Source organism: Strix uralensis, chromosome 33 (assembly GCF_047716275.1).
Source record: "Strix uralensis isolate ZFMK-TIS-50842 chromosome 33, bStrUra1, whole genome shotgun sequence".
NCBI classification, from domain to species: Eukaryota; Metazoa; Chordata; class Aves; order Strigiformes; family Strigidae; genus Strix; species Strix uralensis.
Genome location: NC_134004.1, coordinates 2,823,249 through 2,848,542, shown reverse-complemented (window position 1 = coordinate 2,848,542; position 25,294 = coordinate 2,823,249). Strand labels below are relative to the sequence as shown.

The 25,294-nt window shown below is 70.9% G+C and overlaps 5 protein-coding genes across 9 annotated transcripts; 3 read left to right on the top strand and 2 right to left on the bottom strand.

Moving 5' to 3' along the window:
- Positions 1-529: 529 nt before the first annotated feature.
- FKBP11 (FKBP prolyl isomerase 11) lies at positions 530-2,616 on the top strand. Its single transcript, XM_074854004.1, has 6 exons — positions 530-670; positions 1,049-1,114; positions 1,879-1,966; positions 2,084-2,117; positions 2,222-2,292; positions 2,375-2,616. The coding sequence occupies exons 1-6, from the start codon at positions 554-556 to the stop codon at positions 2,590-2,592; spliced, it is 594 nt and encodes a 197-aa protein (XP_074710105.1). The 5' UTR covers positions 530-553; the 3' UTR covers positions 2,593-2,616.
- Positions 2,583-7,542, bottom strand: DRC2 (dynein regulatory complex subunit 2). Its single transcript, XM_074853937.1, has 9 exons — positions 7,512-7,542; positions 7,127-7,266; positions 6,863-7,030; positions 6,617-6,786; positions 4,488-4,626; positions 4,182-4,379; positions 3,893-4,111; positions 3,294-3,449; positions 2,583-3,156 (listed from the first exon to the last, which is right to left on the bottom strand). Exons 2-9 carry the CDS (start codon positions 7,259-7,261, stop codon positions 2,788-2,790), a joined length of 1,554 nt encoding a protein of 517 aa, XP_074710038.1. The 5' UTR covers positions 7,262-7,266; positions 7,512-7,542; the 3' UTR covers positions 2,583-2,787.
- A 274-nt stretch (positions 7,543-7,816) lies between these two features.
- RND1 (Rho family GTPase 1) lies at positions 7,817-10,374 on the top strand. Of its 2 annotated transcripts, XM_074853989.1 has the most exons (5): positions 7,817-7,976; positions 8,051-8,138; positions 9,348-9,457; positions 9,563-9,697; positions 9,777-10,374. In XM_074853989.1, exons 1-5 carry the CDS (start codon positions 7,857-7,859, stop codon positions 10,020-10,022), a joined length of 699 nt encoding a protein of 232 aa, XP_074710090.1. In that variant the 5' UTR covers positions 7,817-7,856; the 3' UTR covers positions 10,023-10,374. The 2 variants fall into 2 exon arrangements, with proteins under 2 accessions (XP_074710090.1, XP_074710089.1); XM_074853988.1 differs by having other exon boundaries at positions 9,348-9,697.
- A 604-nt stretch (positions 10,375-10,978) lies between these two features.
- On the top strand, positions 10,979-16,263 carry DDX23 (DEAD-box helicase 23). 2 transcript variants are annotated; one of them, XM_074853904.1, is made up of 17 exons: positions 10,979-11,067; positions 11,463-11,680; positions 11,816-11,914; positions 12,079-12,175; positions 12,285-12,350; positions 12,512-12,650; positions 12,776-12,906; positions 12,981-13,093; positions 13,215-13,358; positions 13,549-13,774; positions 13,930-14,075; positions 14,165-14,342; positions 14,429-14,671; positions 14,815-14,966; positions 15,093-15,201; positions 15,479-15,653; positions 15,727-16,263. In XM_074853904.1, exons 2-17 carry the CDS (start codon positions 11,463-11,465, stop codon positions 15,948-15,950), a joined length of 2,460 nt encoding a protein of 819 aa, XP_074710005.1. In that variant the 5' UTR covers positions 10,979-11,067; the 3' UTR covers positions 15,951-16,263. The 2 variants fall into 2 exon arrangements, with proteins under 2 accessions (XP_074710005.1, XP_074710004.1); XM_074853903.1 differs by having other exon boundaries at positions 12,773-12,906.
- Positions 16,264-16,426: 163 nt separating this feature from the next.
- CACNB3 (calcium voltage-gated channel auxiliary subunit beta 3) lies at positions 16,427-23,518 on the bottom strand. Of its 3 annotated transcripts, XM_074853943.1 has the most exons (14): positions 23,340-23,518; positions 23,094-23,186; positions 20,219-20,341; positions 19,994-20,116; positions 19,786-19,901; positions 19,640-19,704; positions 19,517-19,536; positions 19,203-19,283; positions 18,953-19,011; positions 18,497-18,606; positions 18,249-18,400; positions 18,077-18,172; positions 17,822-17,971; positions 16,427-17,721 (listed from the first exon to the last, which is right to left on the bottom strand). In XM_074853943.1, the coding sequence occupies exons 1-14, from the start codon at positions 23,379-23,381 to the stop codon at positions 17,428-17,430; spliced, it is 1,524 nt and encodes a 507-aa protein (XP_074710044.1). In that variant the 5' UTR covers positions 23,382-23,518; the 3' UTR covers positions 16,427-17,427. The 3 variants fall into 3 exon arrangements, with proteins under 3 accessions (XP_074710044.1, XP_074710046.1, XP_074710045.1); XM_074853945.1 differs by lacking the exon at positions 23,340-23,518 and having other exon boundaries at positions 19,786-19,923; positions 23,094-23,139; XM_074853944.1 differs by lacking the exons at positions 23,094-23,186; positions 23,340-23,518 and adding an exon at positions 21,417-21,575.
- Positions 23,519-25,294: the final 1,776 nt, after the last annotated feature.

The window sequence follows — 25,294 nt, the reverse complement described above, 5'->3', positions numbered from 1 at the left end:
GTCCTGGAGCCGGGTGGGTGCTGGGGAGGGGTCCTGGAGCCGGGTGGGTGCCGGTTTCTCCGGGCTTTGCTGCCGCCTGCTGGTACCGAGTCCCGACAGCGCCGGGACAGCGGGTGCTGCACCCAGCCGGGACGAGCCCCCCCGCCTCAACCCGGACCGTCCCCCGCCCCCCGGACCCCCCCATCCCCGCTCGGGGTGGGCAGGGGCGGCGGGCTCAGCCCGGGACCGCCGGGACAGTCCCCGGGGCAGCGGCGGGCGCCCGGTGCCAGCACGGGCTCGGTGTCACCGGAGCGCGGACAGACGCGTGTCCCCGGGCACCGAGGGGGTGGCCGGGCCCGGGAGGGAGACGGGGACCCCCCACACACATCCCCGTGGGGGGCTCGGGGCAGCTCCAGCCCCCCCCGACGGCGCGTTGCGTGTCCCGCGGAGCGGTCCCGGTGCCGGCGGGGGCGGTGCCGGGAGGGGGGGGCGGTGCCCGGGGAGCGCCCGGGGGCCGGACCGGGCCGGGGGGGGCGGTCCCGGTGCCGCCGCCGCCGCCGCCGCCAGCCCGGCCATGCCGCCCCCCGCCGCGCTGCTGCTGCTGGCGCTGCTGCTGCCGCCGCCGCCGCCCGCCCGCGCCACCGAGAGCGAAACCGAAACCGGCGCCCGGGGGCTGCGGCTGGAGACACTCGTGAGCCCCCCCGGGGGCGGGGGAGGGGAGCGGGGACCCCCGGCGGCCCCCTTGGACGGGGAGCTGGGACCGGGACGGGGCGGGGGGGGGGGATAGCCGGCGCGGCGGGGCGACGGGGGCAGCGGCGGGACGCTGTTGTCCGGGGGGGTGCGGGGGGGGCACCGGGGAGGCCGGCCTGGGCGGGGGACACACGGGGGTAACGAGAGGACCGGGCTGCGGAGGTGGGGGGGGAAGCGGGGGGCCCGGGACTACGGCGGGTCTGGGGCGGGAGGGGGGAGTCCGGCTCACGGGGGACCTGTGGGCACGGGGGGGGGGGGGGGCGTGGACCCCGAGGCGCGGGTGGTCCCGTCGCGGCCCCCCCGTGACCCCCCGTTGCAGGTGGCCCCCCCCGAGGGCTGCACGGAGCTGTCGGCGCCGGGGGACACGGTGCACATCCACTACACGGTGCGGGGCGGGAGGAACACGTCAGCACTGCGCGGCGGGGCGGGGCGGCACCGGCGGGGGCGGCACCGGCCGGCGGGGGGGCCCGGGGCGGCTCCGGGGCGGGCGTGGGGCTGGGACGGGGGGTGTACTGGGGCGGGCGTGGGGGTGGCACTGGGATGGCATGGGGGTGACACTGGGGTCGTACTGGGACAGCCGTGGGGGTGGCACTGGGGTGGGCAATGGGGGTGACACTGGGATGGCATGAGGGTGGCACTGGGGTCATACTGGGGTGGGCATGGGGATGGCACTGGGATGGCACCGGGGTGGGCATGGGGGTGGCACTGGGGTCGTACTGGGGTGGGCATGGGGGTGACACTGAGGTCGTACGGGGACAGCCGTGGGGGTGGCACTGGGGTGGGCAATGGGGGTGACACTGGGATGGCATGAGGGTGGCACTGGGGTCATACTGGGGTGGGCATGGGGATGGCACTGGGATGGCACCAGGGTGGCACTGGGGTGGGCATGGGGGTGGCACTGGGATCATACTGGGGTGAGCACTGGGGTGGCACCCGGCTGGGCATGGGAGTGGCACCAGTGTGTCACACTGGGACAGGCACAGTGACAGCCCCGGGATGGGCCCTGGGTGGCACCAGGACTGGAACCAGCATGGGGGGGGGGCACTGGGACCAGCACAGGGATGGCTCTGGCGCGGGGTGGGGGGTGGGGCAGTGGGAGCAGGGACAGCGCCGGGGTCCCCGGGGGTGACGGTGCCAGTGTCCCCGCAGGGCAGCCTGGAAGATGGGCGCATCATCGACACCTCGCTGAGCCGGGACCCGCTCCAGGTGGAGCTGGGCAAGCGCCAAGTCATCCCCGGTGAGCCGGGGGGGGGGGGTGTCACCGGGACACCGGGAGGGGGGGGACACCGGGGGGGGTCCCAGCGGGCTGCCCCGGCTGGCCCCGCTCACCCTGCCCCCCCCACTCTCCCCACAGGCCTGGAGCAGAGTCTGCTGGACATGTGTGTGGGGTAAGCGGGGCGTTGGGGTGAGGGATATGGGGGCGCAGAGGCCCCCCCCGTCCCCCCCACCCCCCAGTTTGGGCACCGGCGCTGACGTTCTCTCGCCGCGGCAGGGAGAAGCGAAGAGCCATCATCCCCCCTCAGCTGGCCTACGGCAAGCGCGGGTCCCCCCCCACCATCCCAGGTGAGCGCAGCCCTCCGGGGGGGTCCCCGCCAGCCCCCCCGCGGCCCCCGCTCACTGTCTGTGTGTCCGTCCCCCCCCCCAGGTGACGCGGTGCTGCGGTTCGAGGTGGAACTGGTGGCTTTGTCGCGGGCCAGTTACTGGCAGAAGGTGGTGAACGAGGTGTTGCCGCTGCTGTGCCTGGGGCTGGTGCCGGCGCTGCTGGGGCTCATCGGGTACCACCTCTACCGCAAGGCCAGCAGCCCCCGGCCCTCCAAGAAAAAATTGAAGGAGGAGAAGAGGAACAAAACCAAAAAGAAATAAAATATTTTTTTTTTTCCCTCGGCAGCTCCACGGCTGCGCTGTCTGGCTCTGGGGGGCAGCGGGGGGGCAGCGGGGAGGGGCTGTGCACCCCCAAAAAAGCTCCCTGCTCGCTTCCGGAGGTGACAGACCCACCTCTGCTCAGTGGGTCGCAGAAATAACACCCCAGGGCACATTTTGGGGCAGAATTTAGCTCTTTTATGGCATCTCTGCGGTGTCCCCAGGCCTGGTCTGCAAGGGGGGGTCCTCAGCTGGCACCGGCGGAGCCGGGGATGGGGTCTGGGTGGGTGTCGGGGTGCACGGCGCCCTCATAACCTCGTGCACGTGTCCCCCCCCACCCAGCGCAGGGCGGGTCCCTGGGGGTGCAGCTCTTGGGGTGGCCGGCAAGGAGCTGGGGGGGGGTGCATGGAACACCGAGATCCCCCCCAGGTACTGCCGGAGCAGCTCCCGCAGGCGCCGGTTCCTCTGGCTCAGGGCCGCCCGCTGCCGCGCCAGCGCCAGCTCCTCCAGCTTGGCCTTGTTGAACCGCTGCCAGAAACGCTCCAGCCCCACGTAGTCCCCCAGGGCCTGGGCGAGAGGCGAGGAGGAGGGTGGGGGGGCGTCCCCAGCTTGCCCACCCACCAGCCGGGGGGTCCCCAAGGCTGGATCCTGACCCTCGCTCCCCCGTGGCAGCATCCGCGACCCCCCCGGCGCTGCCTCCTCACCCGGGCCAGGGGCTCGGCGGGCGGCTCCTCCAGGACTCGCCGGGCGTCTCGCTGCTCCTCCTCCTCCTCCAGCGAGGAAGGGTAGAACGGCAGCACCTTCTCCTCCTCCGACTCCAGCCTGCGGCACAGCTCGGCCAGGCGCAGGATGCGCTGGGCCTGGGGGGAGCAACGCGAGTGAGGGCAGGGCAGGAGGGGATGGGGGCACCCCCCAATGTTCCCCCTGCCCCCCCCCCGGTGCTCCCCCTGCCCTCACAGTGCTCCCCCAATACTTCCCCTGCCCCCCCAGTGCTCCTTCTGCCCTCACAGTGCTCCTCCTGCCCCCCCAGTGCTTCCCCTACCTCCCCCAATGCTCCCCCTGCCCCCCCAGTGCTCCCCCTGCCCTCACAGTGCTCCTCCTGCCCCCCCGATGCTCCCACAGCCCCCTCAATGCTCTCCCAGCCCCCCAATGCTCCATCTGCCCCCCCAGTGCTCCCCCAGCCCCCTCAATGCTCCCCCAGCCCCCCTGGTGCTCCTCTTGCCCTCCCAGTGCTCACCCTGCCCCCCTAATGCTCCCCCTTGCCCCCCCAGTTCTCCCCCTGCCCACGGGCTGCCGGTCTCACCTTCTCCACCACCTGCGCCAGCGCCGTCAGGGCAGCGTTGCTCTGCGCGGTGAGCCGGGCCAGGCTGCCGTGGGCCTTAGCCCTGGCCTGGTTCATCTCGGATTTGAGCTCCTGGAGCCTCCTGAGGGCCTTTTCCTTCTCCTCCCGCCCGCGCCGGTTCTGCTCCTCGCTCTCCCGGAGGTGAGCTGCGATCCGGCCCTTGGTGGCTGTGACCGAGTCCTGGGGACAGGTGACATGTGAGCAGCGGGACGGGGGAGACCCCGCGGCCGCCCCTGCGCCCTTCCAAAACCTGGAGCTTTTGCAGCTTTTTGGCCTGTTTCTCCATCTCCCTGGAGCTCTTCTTGTCCTTCTCCTTCAGCACCTCAAAAGCCACCTTCTGGTGCTTGGTGGCCTCCGCGTAGCTCTGCACGGCCCGCTGGAACTGCTCCCAGAGCACCTCGGCCTTCCCCTCCAGCTGCAGGCGGCTGTGCTGCTTCTCCTGCAGGCTCTGGGGACAGACACAGCGCGGGTGACCCGCCACCTCCCAAACCTCGCCCTGCACCCTGCTCACCAGCCCTAAAAGGCTCCTCGCCGCTTCCTCCCCCCTACCCCGTGCCTTGTTTTTGATGTCATCCCGGGCGCTCTGGAAATTCAGCGTGGCCTCGTGGTTGTTCTCGGCGTGATCCCGCTCCGCGGCCAGCGCCACGTCCCGCAGGTAGCGGCTTTCTCGCTCGTGCTGCTCGAGGATGGTCCTTCTGCAGAAAACACAGGGAAGCTGCTGCCAGAGGGGAGCTGCGGCGCTCCACAGAATCCCAGAACCATCGAGGTTGGAAAAGCCCTTGAAGCTCCTCCAGCCCCACCATGAACCTCACCCTGACCGTTCCCAACCCCACCAGATCCCTCAGCACTGGCTCAACCCGACTCTTCAACCCCTCCAGGGATGGGGACTCCCCCCCTGCCCTGGGCAGCCCATTCCAACGCCCAACAGCCCCTTCTGCAAAGAAATCCTTCCTAAGAGCCAGTCTGACCCTGCCCTGGCGCAGCTTGAGGCCATTCCCTCTTGGCCTGCCGCTGGCTCCTTGGCTCAAGAGACTCCTCCCCCCTCTCTGCACCCTCCTTTCAGGGAGTTGCAGAGGGCCAGGAGGTCTCCCCTCAGCCTCCTCTTCTTCACACTAAACCCCCCCAGGTCCCTCAGCCGCTCCCCATCAGACCTGTGCTCCAGACCCTGCACCAGCTCCGTTGCCCTTCTCTGGACACGCTCGAGTCATTCAAGGGCCTTTTTGGGGTGAGGGGCCCAAAACTGAACCCACTCATCGAGGGGCGGCCTCACCAGTGCCGAGCCCAGGGGTCAGATCCCTTCCCTGTCCCTGCTGGCCACGCTGGTGCTGGTACAGCCAGGCTGTGAGAGGGCTCAGCACCCGCACAGGAGAGCCAGCGTGTTACTGATTTGTTATTAATTTGAGCTGATTTTAATTATTTTTTGGTGATTTGGATTTAAATAAGGAATAATTTAGAGTAACTACACAGCTAGTTATGCTGCTACAAAGTCCTGTTTAAAGTCCCAGGCTGAGGCCATGCAGACTAGTGATAACCACTAACTACATTTCTATACAAAGAGTAAGTCTGGTGACGAGGTACCATCGTTAGTTTGTTCAGTCAGGACAATTTATTGCCCTGTAGACCAGGTGTTCTAAAAGTGACATTGTGAAAGGGCCTCGAAGCATGTTAAAATCTCAATGTGAGCCAAAAATCCTTGGGTCAAGGGCATCGGAGTGTCTTTTATGTCAGTAGCCTGCGGTGGCTGCAAAAGCAGCTCCACGACCCGTTTCAGGACTCAAGTGTGCATGAGCGGAAAGAGGTGGGAATAAGCAAATGAGTTACAGGAATTAACATGTTTATGTATGACAGCTCGATTAATATCACAGAGTCATTCAGGTTGGAAAAGCCCCTCGGGGTCAGCGAGTCCAACCCTCAGCCCGACTCTGCAAAGTTCTCCCCTACCCCACATCCCCCCACAGCTCATCCAAACGGCCCTTAAACCCCCCCAGGGGTGGGGACTCCACCCCCTCCCTGCGCAGCCTGTTCCACTCTCTGACCACTCTGTCAGGGAAACATTTTTCCCTCCTGTCCAGCCTGACCCTCCCCTGTTGCAGTTCAAAGCCGTTCCCTCTCGTTCTGTCACTAATTCCCTGGGAGCAGAGACCAGCACCAACCTCTCCACAACGTCCTTTCAGGGAGCTGCAGAGAGTGATGAGGTCTCCCCTCCCCTTCTCCTCCTCACACTGAACAGCCCCAGCTCCTTCCATCGCTCCTCACAGGATTTATTCTCCAGCCCCTTCCCCAGCTCGTTGCCCTCCTCTGCCCTCGCTCCAGCCCCTCGAGATCTCTCTGGGATTGAGGTGCCCAAACCTGGACACAACCCTCCAGGTGTGGCCTCACCAGTGCAGAGCACAGGGGGACTGTCACCTCCCTGCTTCTGCTGGTCACACTGGTGCTGGTACAAGCCAGGATGCCGTTGGCTTTCTTGGCCACCTGGGCACATGCTGGCTCCTGTGTTACCATACCCTATATAATCAGCGTGCTACACGAGTCAGGTGTGCGTTGTTGGTGAGACAACTCCTCTGCGCACCTGGCCGTTAAAGGAGCGTCTGCTTATCTACATCAAATTGGGGTTGATAAGTTCTTTTATCCCATTTTGCCGACAAGCAGGTGCCACTGCTCCCCCTCAGCCTCCAACTCCCGTACCTCTCACCCTCGAACTCCATGCGCAGGGCCTGCAGCTGGGCGCCGTATCCCTCCTCCAGGCACCTCAGGCGGCAGCGCTGGAGCTGCAGCAGCCGGTCGATGTTGTGCAAGTGGCTGCGCAGGGCCCGGGCGTGCTGCTCCTCCGCCTCCTCCAGGTCTGTGACCAGGGACTGCGGAGGATGAGGGGGGGTCACGGGTGGGCCCTGGCGCTGCCCGCACCCCCCTCCCCGTCAGCCCCACGCCCACCTCGATGACACCGTCCTTGCAGTCCATCACCCGCGCGAAGGTCTGGCTGAGGATCTCGATGTCCCGGTGCAGGGCCTTGGCCTTGGCGTCCCGCAGCACCGCCCGCCACCGCGTGCGCAGCTCGTGGAGGTTCAGGGTGCTGCTGCGCTCCTCCTTGGCCAGCTTGTCCTGCGCGGGGGCCGTGAGCGGCGCGGAGGGGGACAGGGGCCGGGAGGTGCGTGGGGAAACACGCTGCCAGGCCCCCCCTCAGCCCCCCCCACGCACCTTTAGGAAGCGGGTGAGCATCTCCCCCTTTCTCTTGGCCGCCTCCTCCTCGGCCAGCGCTTGGCTCTGCAGCAGCAGGACCTCGTCCTCTGCCGCCATGGGGGCTGCCGCCCGCGGGCGACGCTTGTCCGGCATGGCGGCTGGGCCCGGGCACACGGTGTGAGAGGTGGGGGCGATGCCCGGGGTCCCCGCCGCGACCCCTCCGGGCCCCCCCCAGGCCCTGGCCCCCCCTGCCCACCCCTGTCTCCTCCAACTGGGGTCCCCTCAGGCTCCCCCACACTTTGGGGTACCCCCAGGCCCCCTGGCCCCCGCACCCCTCCGGTCCCCGCCCCTAGGCGCCCCCTCCCGCACCACGGGGCTCCCGCCCCCCCCCTCATCCCGGTACCGGTTTCCCCCAACACCCCCGGGCCCAGCGGCCGGCGTCCCACCGGTCTCCTAGCAACCGACACTTCCGGTTAGGGCCGGGGGCAGAGCGCCACTTCCGGCCGCAGACAGACAGGCGCCCCCTGGCCCGGAGGAGCGGCCCCGCACCCGAGAGGGCGGGCCCCGGCAGTCCCCCGCTTCCTCGCCATTGGCCGGCGAGCCGGGAGCCGCCGCGGCGATTGGCGGACGAGCGCCGCCGTGGGCGGGGCTTTGCGTCGGCGGGGTATATAAGGACGCTGCGGCGGCGGGGCGCAGGGCCGGCGGGCGGGCGGGCGCCGGGAGGGGCGCGCTCTGCGCTGCCGCCGCCATGCGGGAGCGGAGGCCGGTACCGGCCGCCCCGGCCCGCTGTAAGCTGGTGCTGGTGGGCGACGTGCAGTGCGGCAAGACGGCCATGCTGCAGGTGCTGGCCAAGGACTGCTACCCCGAGGTAAGCCGGCACCGGGAACCAGCACCGGGAACCGGCAGCGGGACCGGGCGCTGACGCTCTCGGTGCCGTTGCAGACGTACGTGCCCACCGTGTTTGAGAACTACACGGCGTGTCTGGCCAGCGAGGAGCAGCGGGTGGAGCTGAGCCTCTGGGACACCTCCGGTACCGGGGGCGGGGGGGGGGAAGGTGCATGCACGGGGGTGGTGGTGAGGGGAGAGATCCCTCCGGTACCGGGGGGTGCAGCGGGGCGGGGGCAGCCCTGGCCCCGGTGGGGGGTGATGGGGGGAAAGGTGGTTTTGGGGTTCAGGGGGTTGGGGGGTGGGTGGCAGGCCTGGGGTTTGGGGGGGCTGCAGTAGAGCGAGCCCTGCAGTGGGGTCCCTGCGGGGGGGTGGGGGCGGCTCGGTGGCCGCAGTGGGGACACCTGGGGGGGCTGGTTCAGGGTGGGGGGACACGGTGGGGCCGGGGGGCACAGGGGGGGACCCTGGCTGCCGGGGAGTCCCTGGGGACTGGCCCCGTGGGGAGGGCACAGACAGGTTGGGGGGGGACACACAGGGCTGAACCCCTTACTAGAGGGGTGCCCCGCACCGGTGGGAGCCCCCCGAGTAGGGTGGGGGGTGCTGGGGCCCCTGCGCCCTCCCTGCGGGGCTGCCTGCAAGTTGGGGGGGGGTAATGGGGCGTCCTGGTATTACCCCTCCCCTGGGCACCCCCAAAGGGTTGGGGGGGCCGGGGCAGCCCTGCCCTGGTGCTGCAGTGTCCCCCCCGTCAGAGGGGGGGGTCCCCGCCACCCGCGGTCCCCGCGTTGCTATGGCGATGCGCTGGCGCAGCCTCTTTGCTATTCCGCGCACGGAGCGTCTGGGCTGCAAAACCCCTCCGAGGCCCTTTGGGGTCGGGGGGTGGCGATGGGGAGTGGGGGGGGGGGCACCCCGACCACCCCCACACCCAGAGGGGGCACCCCGCTGCCCCCGCACCCCCCACGCACCGCCTCCTCCCGCAGTCCCCAGGGCGCTGCTGCTGGCCCCGGCTCCCTGGGGACCCTGTGGGGGTGGCAGCCCCCCTCCTCTGTGTCCCAGCTGCCCCCCCACACCCCCCCCTGCCCGCTGGTGGGGCTCCCCAACATGGAGGGTGGTGGGGGGGGTGCGGCTCTTACATAAACACCGCGGGATCCATTTCCCGCTGCCTCGTTAGGGATGATGGCGATGTTAATGGCTTGCGGGGAGCGGAGGTGGCATTTGGGGGGGGGGGGTGTTCTACAGCTGTGTGCCCCCCACCCCAAGCAGAAGGGGGGCTGTGTCCCTTTGCAAGCACCTCCTGCCTAGGGGCCTGAGTCCCTTGGGGGGGGTTTCTGTGCAATGACACCCCCTTTTCTCCCAGGTTCTCCCTACTACGACAACGTGCGTCCCCTCTGCTACAGCGACTCGGACGCCGTCCTGCTCTGCTTCGACATCAGCCGCCCCGAAACCCTGGACAGTGCGTCCAAGAAGGTGAGGGGGTGGGTGCGAAGCTCCTTTGGAGGTGGGGGGGGGGGTGGGAAAACTGTTTGGGGGTCCCCTCGCACTGATGGCGGCTCTGTGCCCCCCACCCCGCAGTGGAAGACGGAGATCCTGGACTATTGCCCCAACACGCGGGTGCTGCTCATCGGCTGCAAGACGGACCTACGGACGGACCTGAGCACCCTGATGGAGCTCTCCCACCAGAAGCAGGCACCCATCTCCTATGAGCAGGTCGGGGCGGGGGGGTTTGGGGGGGAAGGGGGGGTGGTTTGGGGGTGCCATGCCGGCCTGACGTGGGGTTGGGTTGCAGGGCTGCGCGGCGGCCAGGCAGCTGGGAGCCGAGAGTTACCTGGAGTGTTCGGCCTTTACCTCGGAGAAGAGCGTCCACAGCATCTTCCGGACCGTGTCCGGCATCTGCCTCAGCAAAGCCCCCCCGCAGCCCCCCAAGAGCCCCCCCCGCAGCCTCTCCAAGAGACTCCTGCACCTGCCCAGCCGCTCCGAGCTCATCTCTTCCGCCTTCAAGAAGGAAAAAGCAAAAAGCTGCTCTGTCATGTGAAGGGGGGGACAGGAATGCCCCCCCCCCCCCGCCCTCCCCACAAAGCTCCCAGTCCCCCTGAGTCCCCAGGGGTGGGGGGGCTGGGCAGGGCCACAGAGCCCCCCCCAAGGAGGATGGGGTGCCTGCTGCCCTCCCATCGCACCGCTCCCCCCCCCCCCCCCCCCGCCGCCCGCCCCCAGCCTGGGGGGCAGCCCCCATGGAGCTGCCATGGGTGGGGGGGCCTGGGGGGGTGTTCAACAGCTGCTCCCCAACCCCGGGGGGGGCTCATCCATGGACTCATCCTTTTTTTTTTTTTTTTTTTTTTCTTCCCCTCCTGCCTGCCCCATCCCTCATCTGCTGCTTGGCCCCGGGGACCCTGGCAGGGAGGGGGGTGCGGGGGGGGGGGGGGGCTGTTTTATGGACTGTCTTGGGGGGGGTGGGGTGAGGGGGTGTCTCTGTTCCATGGTCAGTGTTATTAAAAAGCTTATTTATTATCGGAAATATAACACACACCCACGTGCAGCGGGTGCCTGGTCCTGTCTTTGGGGGGAAGGATCCTGTTTTGGGGGGGGGGGGGGGGTGGTGGTGGTGTTGGGGTTCATCCTGGGCAGTGTCCCTCCTGTGTCCCTGGGGAGGGGTGACAGTGCCACTGATCACCCGTGGGTGGCGATGCAGAGGCCAAAGTCCGTGGGGGGGGGGGGGGGGGGGGCTCGTGCTGTTGGGGGACCCTGGGGCCCCCCAAAAGGGCCTCCCCGGGCCCTCCAATTGGGGAATGGGGGGGTGTTAATGTGGGTGTGGGGTGCGCAGGGCCCTGGGGGCAGTGGCGGCGGGGGGGGGTGGTGTTATTGCGGGAATCTGCGGGTGCACGGGGTCAGGCGCGCTGCGCGGCGGAAGGATCTGCGACACGCAGCGGTAGTGCGGCCCCGCGGCAGCAGGCGCGGGGGCTGCCGGGAGTTGTAGTCCCGGCGCGGGGGCGGCCTCGCCTTCCCGGCGTCCTCCGCGGCGCCCGGCGGACATGGCGGCGGCGGCGGGGCGGCGCTGAGGCCTGGGCCTGCGGGCGGCGGCGGTGAGCGCGGCCCGGCGGGGGGCGCCGGGCGGCGGCGGGGGTTGGGCTCTCCCGCAGGAAGGCCCGGGGGGGCTGGAGGACCCCGTCACCGCGTCAGCGGGCTGCACCCCAGCACCGGACACCCGGGGCAGGGCCTGGATCCGCGGGTCCCTCAGCCCTGCCCGGGTCTCCGCAGCTCCCCCAGGGCCCTCCCCGGGTTCCCCAGCGCTGCCCGCTCCATCCCCCGGGTCCCTCAGAACCTCCCCGAGTCTCCGCAGCTACCCCAGGGCCTTCCCCCGGTCCCCCAGGGCCCTCTCCGCGTCCCCCGGCACCTTCCCCCCGGTTCCCCGACCCTCCCCACTCCCTGCCGGGGTTTCCCCCCCGGTCCCCGCCCCGTCTGACCCTCTCCCCCGCAGATGGCCGGAGAACTGGCAGACAAGAAGGACCGGGACGCGTCCCCCGCCAAGGAGGAGAGGAAGCGCTCCCGCTCCCCGGACAGGGACCGGGACCGGGACCGGGACCGGGAGCGGGACCGTAAGGGCTCCCCCTCCAAGGACAGGAAGCGGCACCGGTCCCGGGACAGGCGACGAGGCAGCCGGTCACGGTCCCGCTCCCGGTCCAAGTCGACAGAGAGGTGAGGGGTGTTCCAAGGGGCTCCCCAGTTTTTTCGGGAAGAGCTCCCCCGCTCTCCCGTGTCTGTAACGGCCCCGCGAAGGGGCGGGGGCAGGTGGTCGGGCTGGGGCCGCGCCGTGACTGCCCCGTTCCGCAGGGATCGCCGGCACAAGGAGCGCGACCGGGACCGGAACAAGAAGGACCGGGACCGGGAGAAAGATGGGCACCGGCGGGACAAGGACAGGAAGCGATCGAGGTGAGCCCCCTCTCTTTTCGGGGTGTCCCTGCGTTCCTGTAAGCACCCCAGGACTGTTCCCTGTAGCGTTGTCCAGGGTGAGAGGGGGATTCCCCCGGTCGGTGGGGACGGGGTGACCCTGGGGCTGCGTTCGGTGCCTGATTCCTCTTTATTTTGCTGGGAAGCTTGTCCCCGAGCAGGGGCAAGGACTCAAAGTCCCGGAAGGAGCGGGACTCACGGAAAGCAGAGGAGGAGGAGGAGAATGCCCTGAAGAAGGAGAAGGTGAGGAGGGAGTGAAGGGGGCTTGGCTGGGAATGACTCCTGGGGGGGTCACTGCTGAGGCAAAAGGCCCCCCTTGGGGGCTACTAATGGTCTGGCCCCGCATTCGCAGGCCCAGCCGCTCTCCTTGGAGGAGCTGCTGGCTAAGAAGAAGGCTGAAGAGGAGGCAGAAGCCAAGGTAGGAGCAGGAGCTTCCTCCCTGCGTCGGGGCTCTCCCGTGCGGTGGGTGGCTGTGACGGGATGGGTGTTTGAGGGGGGGCGGGTCCTGCCCTGGGGCAGCCCCAGCAGCGAGGGGGTCGCAGCCAGACCAGGTCTGAGCCTTCCCCTCTCCCGTCCCAGCCCAAGTTCCTGTCCAAGGCGGAGCGGGAGGCCGAGGCCTTGCGGCGGCGGCAGCAGGAGGTGGAGGAGCGGCAGCGGCTGCTGGAGGAGGAGAGGAAGAAGAGGAAGCAGTTCCAGGAGATGGGGAGGAAGATGCTAGGTAAGGTGGAGTCCCCACTGCGGTCTGCCTGGCTGCGAGGGGCTGGGGCAGGACCCCCTGGAGCCCCCCAGCCCTTGCAGGGGGTGTGTGTTTGGCTCTGAGACCCTTCCCCTGCTCCCCAGAAGACCCCCAGGAGCGTGAGCGCAGGGAGCGCCGCGAGCGCATGGAGCGGGAGACCAACGGCACGGAGGATGAGGAGGGCAGGCAGAAGATCCGGGAGGAGAAAGACAAGAGCAAAGAGCTCCACGCCATCAAGGTAGGGCTGGGGCGATGGTGGGGGGCCGGGGGGGGGCCCGTGTTCCCTCCCCACTGATCCTTTCCCGCCTGCAGGAGCGTTACCTGGGAGGAGTGAAGAAGCGGAGACGCACGCGGCACCTGAACGACCGCAAGTTCGTCTTCGAGTGGGACGCGTCGGAAGACACCTCCATCGACTACAACCCCCTGTGAGTCCGGGGGGTGCCCCTAGGGCTGGGGGTGCCCCTGGAGGCTTCCCTGGGGCTGGGAGTGTCCCTGGGGGTGCGGGGCAGCCCCAGCCCTGCCCGTGACACTCCTGTCCTGCTCCAGGTACAAGGAGCGGCACCAAGTGCAGCTGCTGGGCCGGGGCTTCATCGCGGGGATCGACCTGAAGCAGCAGAAGCGGGAACAGTCGCGTTTCTACGGGGACCTGATGGAGAAGAGGCGAACGCTGGAGGAGAAGGAGCAGGAGGAGTGAGAGCGCTGGCGGGGAGCTGGGAGGGGGCCGAGGGGCGTTTGGGGTGCTGGCGGCCTCTCCCTGGCTGGGGTGCGGAGCTGGGGGGTGGCTCTGGGCTGCGGCCCGGCCCTTGGAGGGGTGGCAGGAGGATCCCAGCTCCCCGGAGGCTCGGGGTGAGCCCCGTCCCCTTCCTCACCCCCCACCCAGGGCCCGGCTGCGGAAGCTGCGGAAGAAGGAGGCGAAGCAGCGCTGGGACGACCGACACTGGTCCCAGAAGAAGCTGGACGAGATGACAGACAGGGACTGGCGCATTTTCCGTGAGGATTACAGCATCACCACCAAGGGGGGCAAGATCCCCAACCCCATCCGCTCCTGGAAGGACTCCTCCCTGCCCCCCCACATCCTGGAGGTCATCGACAAGTGCGGCTACAAGGTGGGCAACGGGGAGGGGGGGCTGCTGCCCGCAGACGGCGCTGGCCCTCAGCAGGGCTGGGTGGAGAGGAGGAGAGTTGGATTTGGGGGTCAGGCCTTTGTTGGGGGGTGAGGAGGGGGAAGTTCTGCTCCCAAACCTGTCGCTGCCCTCGCCAGGAGCCCACCCCCATCCAGCGCCAGGCGATCCCCATCGGGCTGCAGAACCGCGACATCATCGGCGTGGCCGAGACCGGCAGCGGCAAAACGGCGGCTTTCCTGATCCCGCTGCTGGTGTGGATCACCACCCTGCCCAAGATCGACCGGTGTGTGGGGCGGGGGATGCTGGGGGGGGGGGCAGGGCACGGAACATGGCCCTGTGGGGGTGACACGGCCGCGTCCTGCCGCCCCGCAGGATTGAGGAGTCGGACCAGGGTCCCTACGCCATCATCCTGGCCCCCACCCGCGAGCTGGCGCAGCAGATCGAGGAGGAAACCATCAAATTTGGGAAACCTCTGGGCATCCGCACGGTGGCCGTGATCGGAGGCATCTCCCGCGAGGACCAAGGCTTCCGCCTTCGCATGGGCTGCGAGGTGGGTGTTAACCCCCGCGGCGGGGTGGTGCCTGGGGGGAACAGTTTAGCCCCAAACCGCAGCCACCAACCCCCTCCCCTCTCCAGATCGTCATCGCCACGCCCGGGCGTCTCATCGACGTGCTGGAAAACCGGTACCTGGTGCTGAGCCGCTGCACCTACGTGGTGCTGGACGAGGCGGATCGCATGATCGACATGGGCTTCGAGCCCGACGTCCAGAAGATCCTGGAGCACATGCCCGTCACCAACCAAAAACCCGACACCGACGAGGCCGAGGACCCCGAGAAGATGTTGGCCAACTTTGAATCGGGGAAGCACAAGTACAGGCAGGTGGGTGCGGGCAGGAGGAGGCCCTGGGGGGGGGTGAGTTGTGGGTGCTCCTGTGACATGAAGGGACAACCCGGAGCCGAGGGAGCGGCAGCCGCCGTTCCTCCCCGCCAGGGGACGTTGCTGAGGGCCCCGTTTTCTCGCAGACCGTCATGTTCACGGCCACCATGCCGCCAGCGGTGGAGCGCCTGGCCCGCAGCTACCTCCGGCGGCCGGCCGTGGTCTACATCGGCTCCGCCGGCAAACCCCACGAGCGGGTGGAGCAGAAAGTCTTCCTCATGTCGGAGTCGGAGAAGAGGTGCGGAGGGGGCAGGGTGGAGCGGGGAGGCCGACTCTCATGGGGTGCTCTAGGGTGTTTCGGGGTGAGGGGGCTGCTGCGGGCCACCTCAGCCTCTCCTTGCCCAACTGGCCCCTTCCCCAACAGGAAGAAGCTGTTGGCCATCCTGGAGCAGGGCTTCGACCCGCCCATCATCATCTTCGTCAACCAGAAGAAGGGTTGCGACGTGCTGGCGAAGTCTCTGGAGAAGATGGGGGTGAGTCGGGGCCGGCCTGGAGCCCCTCGACTTCGGCTGGGGTGGGTGGGGGTCACCCTGAGCCCCTTGCACCTCCATCCCCATGGGTGGGGGGCACCCTGAGCCCCTTGAACCCCCATCCCCATGGGTGGGGGTCACCCTGAGCCCCTTGCTCCTCCATCCCCATGGGTGGGGGGCACCCTGAGCCCCTTGCACCCCCATCCCCGTGGGTGGGGACCCCACGACGTGGCTCCGGGTACCTCTGTCCCCGCGATTAACCCCCCTCCTCGTCCCGCAGTACAACGCCTGCACCCTGCACGGCGGCAAAGGCCAGGAGCAGCGTGAGTTTGCCCTCTCCAACCTGAAGGCCGGGGCCAAGGACATCCTGGTGGCCACGGACGTGGCCGGCCGCGGCATCGACATCCACGACGTCTCCATGGTCGTCAACTACGACATGGCCAAGAACATTGAGGGTGAGTTGGGGGGCAGCGGGGGGTGCCCGGCCCTGGCGCCAAGGCCCTGCCTGACCCCCCCGCCCCCCTCCAGATTACATCCACCGCATCGGGCGGACGGGCCGAGCGGGGAAGAGCGGCGTCGCCATCACCTTCCTCACCAAGGAGGATTCCACCGTCTTCTACGACCTGAAACAGGCCATCCTGGAGAGCCCCGTGTCCTCCTGCCCGCCCGAGCTGGCCAACCACCCCGACGCCCAGCACAAGCCCGGCACCATCCTCACCAAGAAGCGGCGGGAGGAAACCATCTTCGCTTGAGGTCCCGGGGCCGGTGTCCCCGTCTCGGTCACCCCTTTGGGGACAACGGGACCAGCGGGGGCTGCCGGGACTGTTCTGGTCGCTCCTTCCCCAGCCCCCAGCGCAGCCAGGACTGCCACCAGCACAGACTGTCCCAAAACGTCCCCCCAGTCCCCCTCCTCGCCTTTCCCCCGGCCCGGTGGCTGTTTGGGGGCAGATTCGGTGTCGCGGGTGGGTTTTTAGGCCGGGCTGTCCCTGGAGCCGCCGTCACTTTGTCCCTTTTTTTAGCTGAGAGTCCAGGCCGCAGGAATAAACCCGCAGCTGCGGTGCCGGATGGCGCCTCCTCGTTCCTGCCGCGCCGCCAGCCCCTGGGTGCCATCTCCCAGAGGGGCTGGGAGAGCCTTTGGGTGCTCAGCACCCAGCAGCACTGGGCCCTTTCCCCTCCCCCAACGTGGTCCCCTGTCCCCCCACCCCCAGAGACAACAGACACCGGCACCTCCGAGCACTCTTGTGTTTCTGAAACCGGTTACAGGGAAATCGGTGCTTTCTACAAAAAAAATTATAACAAATCTGTAGCCCCCAACCCGCCAGCTCGGGCCGGCTCCCTGCGAAGGGCCCCGGGGAGTGTTGGGGGGGGGTCAGCGCAGTGCCAGGACCCCCCCCCCACCCCCGCCAAGGGCGGTGGGCACCGTATTTACAGGACTGTGCAGTGACGTGCGCGGGGAGGGGGGGTGGCGGCGGGCATGGGGCAGCGAGTGCAGGCGTGGAGCAGCCCCCCCACCCCCCCACTTCCCTGTGCGGGGTCTGGCTGCCCCCCTCTGTCCCCCATCCCTTGGGGGGGGGGGACACACGTGACAGGGAGAGTGGGGGGGAAGCGGTTTGGCTGCGGTGTCCGGGGTGGGGGGAAATCGGTGCGGAGCAAAGCGACTGGTGCGGCCCCCTCCTCCCGGGGGTCCCATGCAGGGGCAGGGGAGGGGGCAAGCCAAGCCCCGGGGGGGGGGAGCGGGCACCTTCCCCTCTTCCTCAGGATGGGGGACGCTGCTAAAACTGTCCCCCCCCCCCCATTACCTGGCCCACAGGTCTTTTTTTTAGGGGGGGAGGCACCTTCTGCTTATGGCAGCTGCCCTGCGGGGAATGAGGCAGCCGGCGATGCGGGGGCCGGGTGGGGAAACTGAGGCAGGGAGAAGGCGTGTGGCTGTCCCCAGGTCCCCGAGAGCCGGCGGGGGAGGGGGGCGGGGGGTGTTCCCAGGACATCCTGCCCCCCCCCCCCCCCCGCCCCCAACACCCTGTGCTTATGGCTGAAGACGTGCCCGGGGTCCCGGGCGCGAGGAAGCTGCCGGTGCGGAGGAGATTCCCCGAGAGAGGGAGATTGTCTGAGCACCCCCAGCGCGGGGCTGGGGCGAGGCGGGGAGCGCCCGGGGTTGGTGGGGGGATGTGGGGGGGAGTGGGGGGCCGGTTCCCAGCCGTGCCCCCCCCCTCCCATCCCCTCCCACCCCCCCTAATAGCTGTCCTTGGCCCAGGGCCGGCTGCGCTGCCAGTTCCTGTCGTGGTTGCGCTCGGGCGGGCGCTCGGGCGCGCCGGGGCCCTGCAACCCGCTGTTGTGGTGCCGGTGGGGTTGGTAGAGGTCGGGGTAAGGGTCCGCGTACTCCTCCTCTTCCTCCAAATGCCGGGAGCTGCGCTGGGACGCGGCCCCCCAGGGTTGGGGCGAGGTCTCCCCCGCCTCGTCCGACGGCATCAGGCTGTCGTGTTCCAGCGGCGAGTGCTCCCCCCGCTCCCCCAGCAGCTGCTGGCTCTGCGGGCAGGGACGGGGTCGTGTCTCTGTGTCTGTGTCCCCCCCCCCTCCTCCGCGACTCCTGCCCGTGGGGAGCAGGGAGGGGGGGTTCTGGGGGTACCTGCAGGCCCGGGAGGCCGGTGGGCGAGGGCACGGCGTGGGGGGCGTGCGGCGGGTGGTGCGTGGCTCGCCAATACACCTCCAGGTACTCGGCCAAGTGCTCGCAGGCGTCCTCCAGCTGGTTCTCGTCCAGGATCACATCGAAAAGCTCCTGGGGGGAAGGCGCGAGGGGTCAGGGGTGGTTTGGGGAACCCCCCCCCCCGCCGCCATACTCTCCCTGGGCATCTCTGGGGTTGGGGGGGAGCTGCGGGCTCACCGGGGGACACTGCACCAGCTTGTCGGCCGCCATCATCTGCACGTTGAGGTGCTTCACCTGGGACTTGCCGCGGGACTTGATGAGCCGCTGCAGGACCTGGGGAGGGGGGAGAGGAGGGTGATGGCACCGCGGGGGGCAGCCAGGTTCCCCCCCCCCAGAGCTCACCCCTCACCTTGGGTGAGGACACCTTGACGTAGACAATGATGGGTGCTAGAGAGGTCTTGGCCAGCTGGGCCGGGTGGTTGATGGTGTCGGCGTCCAGCACCACCAGCTGCAGGGATTTGGCCAGCTCGAAGATGCGCTCGATCTCGCTCTGCACCTCGGCTTGGGAGGGGGGGACACATGTCAGGCTGGGCTGGCCCCTTTTGGGGGGGGGGGGGCGTGTCCCTGCACCCCGAGGGGGTGAGCCTGGCCCCTCACCGATGCTGGAGCGGGTGGTGGAGCGCTCCAGGATGGCCTGTTTGCCCAGGTTGTTGAGGATGGAGCGTTTGGCCAGGGAGAGGTCAGCCGTGATGTGGGTGATGGAGATCCTGGGGGGGGGCAGAGGGACAGCAGTGGGGACCTGGGCACCCCTTCCTGCCCCGGAGGTTATGGGGACCTGGGTACCCCACCCAGGGGCTGTGGGGACCTGGGTACCCCCCCCGGAGGTTATGGGGACCGGGGTACCCCCTCCCTGGGGGCTGTAGGGACCTGGGTACCCCACCCAGGGGCTGTGGGGACCTGGGTACCCCCCCCCGGAGGTTATGGGGACCGGGGTACCCCCTCCCTGGGGGCTGTAGGGACCTGGGTACCCCATCCAGGGGCTGTGGGGACCTGGGTACCCCGCCAGAGGCCATGAGGAAGGGTCCTAGGGGTGGGGTGGGGGGAGAATCTCACCTGCCATCGAATCTGTGCTTGAGGAAGTCGAAGAGCGCTTTCTGCATCATGTCCGTGACCTGCCGGCGGGGCCCGGTGAGCCCCCGGTGAGGCGGCGGCAGATGGCACCGGCAGGGAGGTGGCAGCCGCCCGGCGCCCTGCCAGCACCCTCGGCCCCGCCATCTGCCCGGCACCGGCACGGGAGGGGACAAGGGGCGTAGGCCACCACCCCGGGGGCACAGCAGGGCCCCCCCCACACCCCCCCCCGTACCTCGTATCCTTTCAGCGAGGGCCCCACCAGCACCACGGGCCGCATGGAGGGGACCACGTCGTAGGGTGGGATGTGCTGTGTCTGCGGGGGGGGGGACACACACGGGGACACGTCAGCGCCCTGTTCTCCCACTCCCAGGGAGAAAGGGGTCAACGAGCCTATTCCGGGGAATCCTGGCGTCCTGGAGCCCCCCCCCGAGCCCATAACTGGGGGCAGAGGGGGGGTGTCTGCCCCCCCCAGCTCCACCCCAGAAGCGGCTGCGCTCGGCCCTGCCTACAGCCCCCTCCCCATCTCCCCCTGCCCCGGGGACTCACCTGCTTCTGCTTCTGCTTGGCTTGGGGAGAGAAGAGAAGAGACAGAGGTTGGTGACAGCAAAGGGGGGACCCCCCCCGGGACACACACCCCCCCCCCCCCAATCTCCCTGGACCTGCCCTTACCTAAGGAGGGGGGAGGTGATCGCCGGTTCCCGCTGTCGCCGAGGCCCGAGGCGTTGCCAGCTCTCCTGGGGGAGGAGGGGGGTGAGCAAGTGTTGGGGGGCCCGGGGGGGGGGCCCCGGAGAGGGGGGGCAGGTTCCGGTCCCTACCTGGCTTTCTGCTCCTGCTTGAGCCTCATGGCTTCCAGGCGCTGGGGGCTGGGGATGAAGGCGATGTCCCCCCCCTCCTTCACTAGGCGCCCAATCCACCAGTCATTGCTGTATTTCTGGGGGAGGGCAGAGGTGAGGCTGGGGGGGGGGTCCCTTGCCCTGACCGCCCCCACCCCCACCCCCCCAGCACCTCAGCACCCCAACTCACCTCCTTGATGTGCAGGAAATCTTTGGCTTCGAAGTTGATGGCGGCTCCCTGGACCGGGCACTCCTCGTCCAGCGCCCCGCAGTAGCTGACATTGGTGCGCACGGCGAAGGCGACCGGCTTGTGCTGGGGATTGGGGGGGTGTCAGCACCCCCAGGACCTTCCAGCGCCCCCCCCGGTGCCACGTCGTGGGTGTCCCCGTCCCCCCGCTGCCCTGCTCCCCGGTACCTTGGCCCTCTCGAGCTGCTGCTGGGCCTGGCTCTCCACCTCGCGCCGGGCACCCTCACGGTCCTCGTCCAGGGACACGTCGGAGTCCAGGGACGGGCGGCTGGTGTAGGAGTCCGCCGAGCCCTGGGGGGGGACAGGGCTGAGTGCTGGGGGGGGCTGCGGGGACCCCCACAAAGAGGGACACCCCCCCCCCCGAGAGGACCCTGCTGACCCCCAGCCCCTTCTGGCTTTCAGGGCTCCACGGTGACATCAAGCCAGCACCCCTGGGGTGCAGCACCCCGTGTCCTGGGGGGAGACCCCCCAGCTCCGGGGAGGGGGCAGGAGTCCCCGCCCCCCCAGGGATGAGGCCCTACTGCAGCCTCCCCCCACCCTGGGGTGCCCGGCGGGTGCTCGGCGTAGCCCCCCCCCGGCTCCCCCCACCCCGCCGGTAATTACCCGTCGCCTGCTGCGCCCGGAACAGGCGCAGAAGCTGCGGTGAAATATTTATAGGTCCCTGGATGTGGCTGAGCCCCCCCCCGGCCCCCCCCCCGAGGCCCCCGGGCCCTGCCAGGCTGAGCTCAGCACCGTTGCCCAGCCCCGGCCACCCCCCCCCCCGCCCCGGCACACGGGGCCCCCCACCCTGTACATCCCACCTTGCTCACACCAGGGGGGGGGCCCTGGGCCCCCCCACTCCAACGCAGACAATATGGTTTCCCAGCGCGGCCCCCCCCAACATGGCCTCCCCAGCACGGCCCCCCCCCAGCATCGTCACCGCCCCCCCCCGAGCATCTTTTCCCCCTCACCAGCATCCCCAGCACGGCCCCCCCAGTACAGCATCTCCAACGGCCCCCCCCCCCCCCCCCCCCCCAACACGACCCCCGTCCCCATCCAGCCCCCGGCCCGGAGCCTCGGCCCCCGCGGGGTCCCCGGCCATGGGGGTGTCCCCCTCCCCCACCCCCTTCCCGGTCCCGGCGGCACCTGCCGGGGCGGGGGGGGGAGACGATCGGCGGCGGCGGCGAGGAACAAAGGGCCGGGGGGCGGCACAGCCCCCCCCGCCCCGTACCGGGCACGAACCCCCGCACCGGGCACGGCCCCCCACCACCCGCCCCGGGCACGGCCCCCGGTGCGCAATCACCGCCCCCCCCGGGGCGCAGCTCCCCCCCACCCTCGACCGCGGCCCCCCCAGGCACACCCCCCCCCCCGGTACCGGGGCCGGTACCTCGTTGAGCAGGAAGGTAGCGCTGGAGTCAGAAAACGACATAGACGGGGCGAGCCGAGCCGAGCCGCCCGCGCCCCCCCCGCCCGGCTCCGGTACCGGCACCGGCTCCGGTTCCGGCTGCGGCTCGGGCTCCGGCTGGCCCTGCCCGCTCCGCCGCGCCGCCGCCGCCGCCCCTCCCCGCCCCTCCCCGCCCCCGCCTCCCGCCGCCCCCCCGGGGCGCACGGAGCCGCCCCCGCCGGCTCAGCCTGGGGGGTGCGGGGGGATCGGGGGGTCGCGGTTCCCCCTTCCCGGGGTTGGAGGGGGGCTCCGGCCCGTCTCCGGTGCGACCCGCTGGCAGCCGGGGATCCCGCGCGGACCCGGTGTGCGGCCCCGGGACGGGGCCCCGGGGCAGCTCCCGGGGGAGAGGCGGGGGGGGGGAGGGAGTAGTTCGCAAAGAAAGCGGCTCCCGGCGAGGGGGGGGTCCCGGGGCGGCGGCGGAGGGGCTGTGCTACCCCCCGCAGCCCACGGCCGGGGGTCCCGGGGCGGCGGCGGGGGGGTCCCCGTGGGTACCTCCATGCTCCGGTGCGGCGGCCCCCGTCCTGCCCCGAGCCGGTAGCAGCCCCGTCTGCAGGGCGAGCCCTGCGGCGGGGCCGGAGCCGCTCCCGCCCCCCCGCCGCGCCCCCCCCGCCCCCGAGGAGGGGGGCAGCGACGGGCCCCGGGGGACCGGCCCGGCCCGCCCCGTTACCGCGCAGCGGGACGGGCACCGGCGGGACCGGCTCGGGTCCGGCCCGGGGGCAGCGGGGCAGCGCTCGGCGGGGAGGGGGCTCCGGGCAGCGGCGGGATCGGCCTCGGCCACCGGCACCGAGCACCGGGTACCGGGCACCGGCCCCGGTACCGGGCGGCGCGGCGGGGCCGGGCCGGGCCCTCTCCGAGGTGCTGAAGGGGCCGCGCCGGGTTGCGGGGCCGGGGCGGGGGGTCCCCGGGGGTACCGGGGGGTACCGGGGAGGCAGGTGCTACCCTGGGAGTGAAACGGGATGCTCGGGCCGCTCTGCGCCCCCCGGGGCCGCCCCTACCGGAACCCCCCGCCCTCCCCGGGGCCGCCCCGGTACCCGCTTCCCCCGCCGGCGGCCGGGGGGGCGGGGAGCGCCTCTCGGGCCGGGGGGAACCGGAGCAGGCGGGGGGGGGAGCGGCGGGGGGGGGGTGGGGGGCGTGTCCCCCCACCCCGGTCAGCGCGGGGAGGCGGCCGGTGCCGGTTGATGGACCGGGCGGGGCGGCACAGCGGACACCCCCCCCCCGCCCCGTTCCCCCTCGGCTGCCTCAGTTTCCCCGGGGTCTCCCGCCGCCCCCCCGCCCCCCCCCGCGCCGCAGTGCCGGTGCCCGGCGGCCGGCCCGGCCCTGACGCAGCACTCGCTATTTTTAGCCTCGGGGAGCGGCTGTTGCGATGCCACCGGCGCCCGGTGCCGGCGCCCAGCCCCGGTCCCGGGGGAGCGGCGGGGCGGGGGCGGCCTCCCGGTTTCCCCCGGTGCTGGGAGGGGGGGGGCGGGCGGGTTGGGCCGGGAGAGCTCGGTCGCTGTCTCCCGGTCCGTGCCTTAATGCGGAGCCGCAGCGACGCCGCCCCCGGGAGCGAGCCGCGGCGGGGGGGCTGGCGGGGCTGCCCCGCCCCGGTGCCGGTGCCGGTGCCGGTACCGGCCCGCTCACCTGCCTGCGGAGGATGCTGGAGGTGGTGTCGGACGAGGTGCTGCCGTCCGAGCGCTTGAAGCGGCTCTTGCGCTTCGGGAGCCTCCGGGGGCTCTGCGGGGGGAGCGGCGGGGGCGGCCGGTGAGCACCGGGCGGCACCGGGCGGCGCGGCCCCCGCCGCTGCTCTGCCACCGGCGGCCCCCCGGGCAGAACCGAACCGGGCCGCACCGGGCCCGCCGTTGGCCGGGAGGGCTCCGGTGCGCTCACCTGGAAGGAGCCGGGAGCGGCGGGCTGCGCCGGGGCGGACATTCCCGGCGGAACCCCCCACCGGAGCCCCCGGGATCCCGGCGGGGCCGCCCCGCACCGGACCGCGGCTCTCCGCCGGGAAGGGCCGCGCCGCCGCCGCTGCCGCGCTCCGCATCACACGGGGCCGCCGGGGCGTCCCGGCCGTCCCCGCCCCCGCCTGCCCGCCCCCGCGCCCATCCCCGTGGCGTCCGGCCCGCGCCCCCCGCAGCCGGGCAGCCACCGGGGGCGGGGGGGGGACCGGGGAGATACCCCTCCCCGCAACCCGCCGTCCTGCGGGGACCGTCCGGGCGGCACCGGGAAAGGGGAGTCCCGGGGCCGCCGCCCGCATCCCACCGGCACGGCTCCCGCAGATGCCCCGGGGGTATCTCCCCCCCCCGGGGGGTAACTGCTACCATATACCCCCGCGTGGGGCAGGCGGGGCCGCGGGGGGGGGGTGAGGTGGCCACAGCCCGCTCGCCCACTCGCCCCACACCCCGTGTCCCCTCCGTGCCCACGGGGGCGGCCGGATCCGGCGCGGTGCTGCAGCATCAGCGCCCCGGCCGACCGGAGCGATGGGCGGGGGCTGCGGCGGCCCCGGGGGAGGGCGGCGGGGAGGGCAGGATCGGGCCCGGGGACCCCCAGTGTGTCCAGGATCCGTCCCAGGGCCCCCAGCAGGGTCAGGATCGGGCCCAAGGACCCCCAGTATGTCCAGGATCCATCCCAGGACCCCCAGCAGGGTCAGGATCGGGCCCAGGGACCCCCAGTATGTCCAGGATCCATCCCAGGACCCCCAGCAGGGTCAGGATCGGGCCCAGGGACCCCCACCGGGGCCAGGACCCATCCCGGGGATCCCCGTCCCGGGGCAGGATGCGGCCCGGGGCAGCGCCTCAGCGTCCATCCCCGCGGCGGCGGGTACCGGCTCCCGGTCAGGGTGTGCTGGGACCCCCCCGGGGGGTTCCCGGAGGTGTCCCCGGCCCGTGACCGGGCTCCGGTGCCCCCCCCCCCACCTCTCCCCGCCCCGCGCGGCGGGACTTCCGCGTGGGGCCGCGGGGACACGGGCCCGGCGGCGGCTCCTAATTAATGATTAATCTGCGCTCCCCGGGGCCCGGCGCTGCTGCGGGGGGGCCGCGGGGCCCAGAGCTGCTGCGGGGGGGGGGGACAGGGGTTGTCAGGGCCTGACCCACGCACACTCGTGGGGTACGGGCGTGGGGGGGCCCAGAGGGGGACCCCAGTGAGGGGGTGCCCTGCGCCCCCTGTGGGTATGGGGTGCTGATGGGGGGTGGGCGTGCAAAAAAGGGGGGGGGGTGCAATGGGGGGGGTGCACACGCCTGTGTGTGTGCACGGGTGGGTGGGTGTGCAAAGGGTGTGTGTGTGTGCAAGAGGGGGGTGTGTGTGCAGGGGTGGGGGTGTGTGTGCAAGGGGGGTGTGTGTGCAAGGGGAGGGGTGCGTGTGCAAGGGGGTGTGTGTGCAAAACGCGTGTGCGTGCGTGTGCCAGGGCTGCCCGGGTGGGGGGTGTGCAGGCGTGTGTTGTGTGTGAATTGGGGGGGGCGGGGGGGGTGTGTGTGTTACGTGTGTCACGCCCAGGGATGTCTGTGTGCGCGTGCAACGGGGCTGCACACGTGTGCAAGGGGGGGCCCGTGCGCGTGTGCAAGGGGGTGTGTAGGTCTGTGGGCAGGGGGGGTGGGTGTGTGCAAGGGGGGGGGCACTGGGAGGGGGGGTGTGTGCAGGGGGGTGTGTACGGGTGGGGGTGCGAGGGGCACACTCGAAGGGGGGGGATGCGTGTGTGTGTGTGCGCGGGGGGGTCCCGGCTGCGCGTGTCCCCGTTGTCCCCGCCATGTCGGTGCAGCGCGGCGGTGCGTGTGTGTGTGTGTGTGTGTGTGTGTGCGCGCAGCCCCGGGGGTGCCGGTCCGCCCGCGCGCGCACCCGCCGCCCCCGCG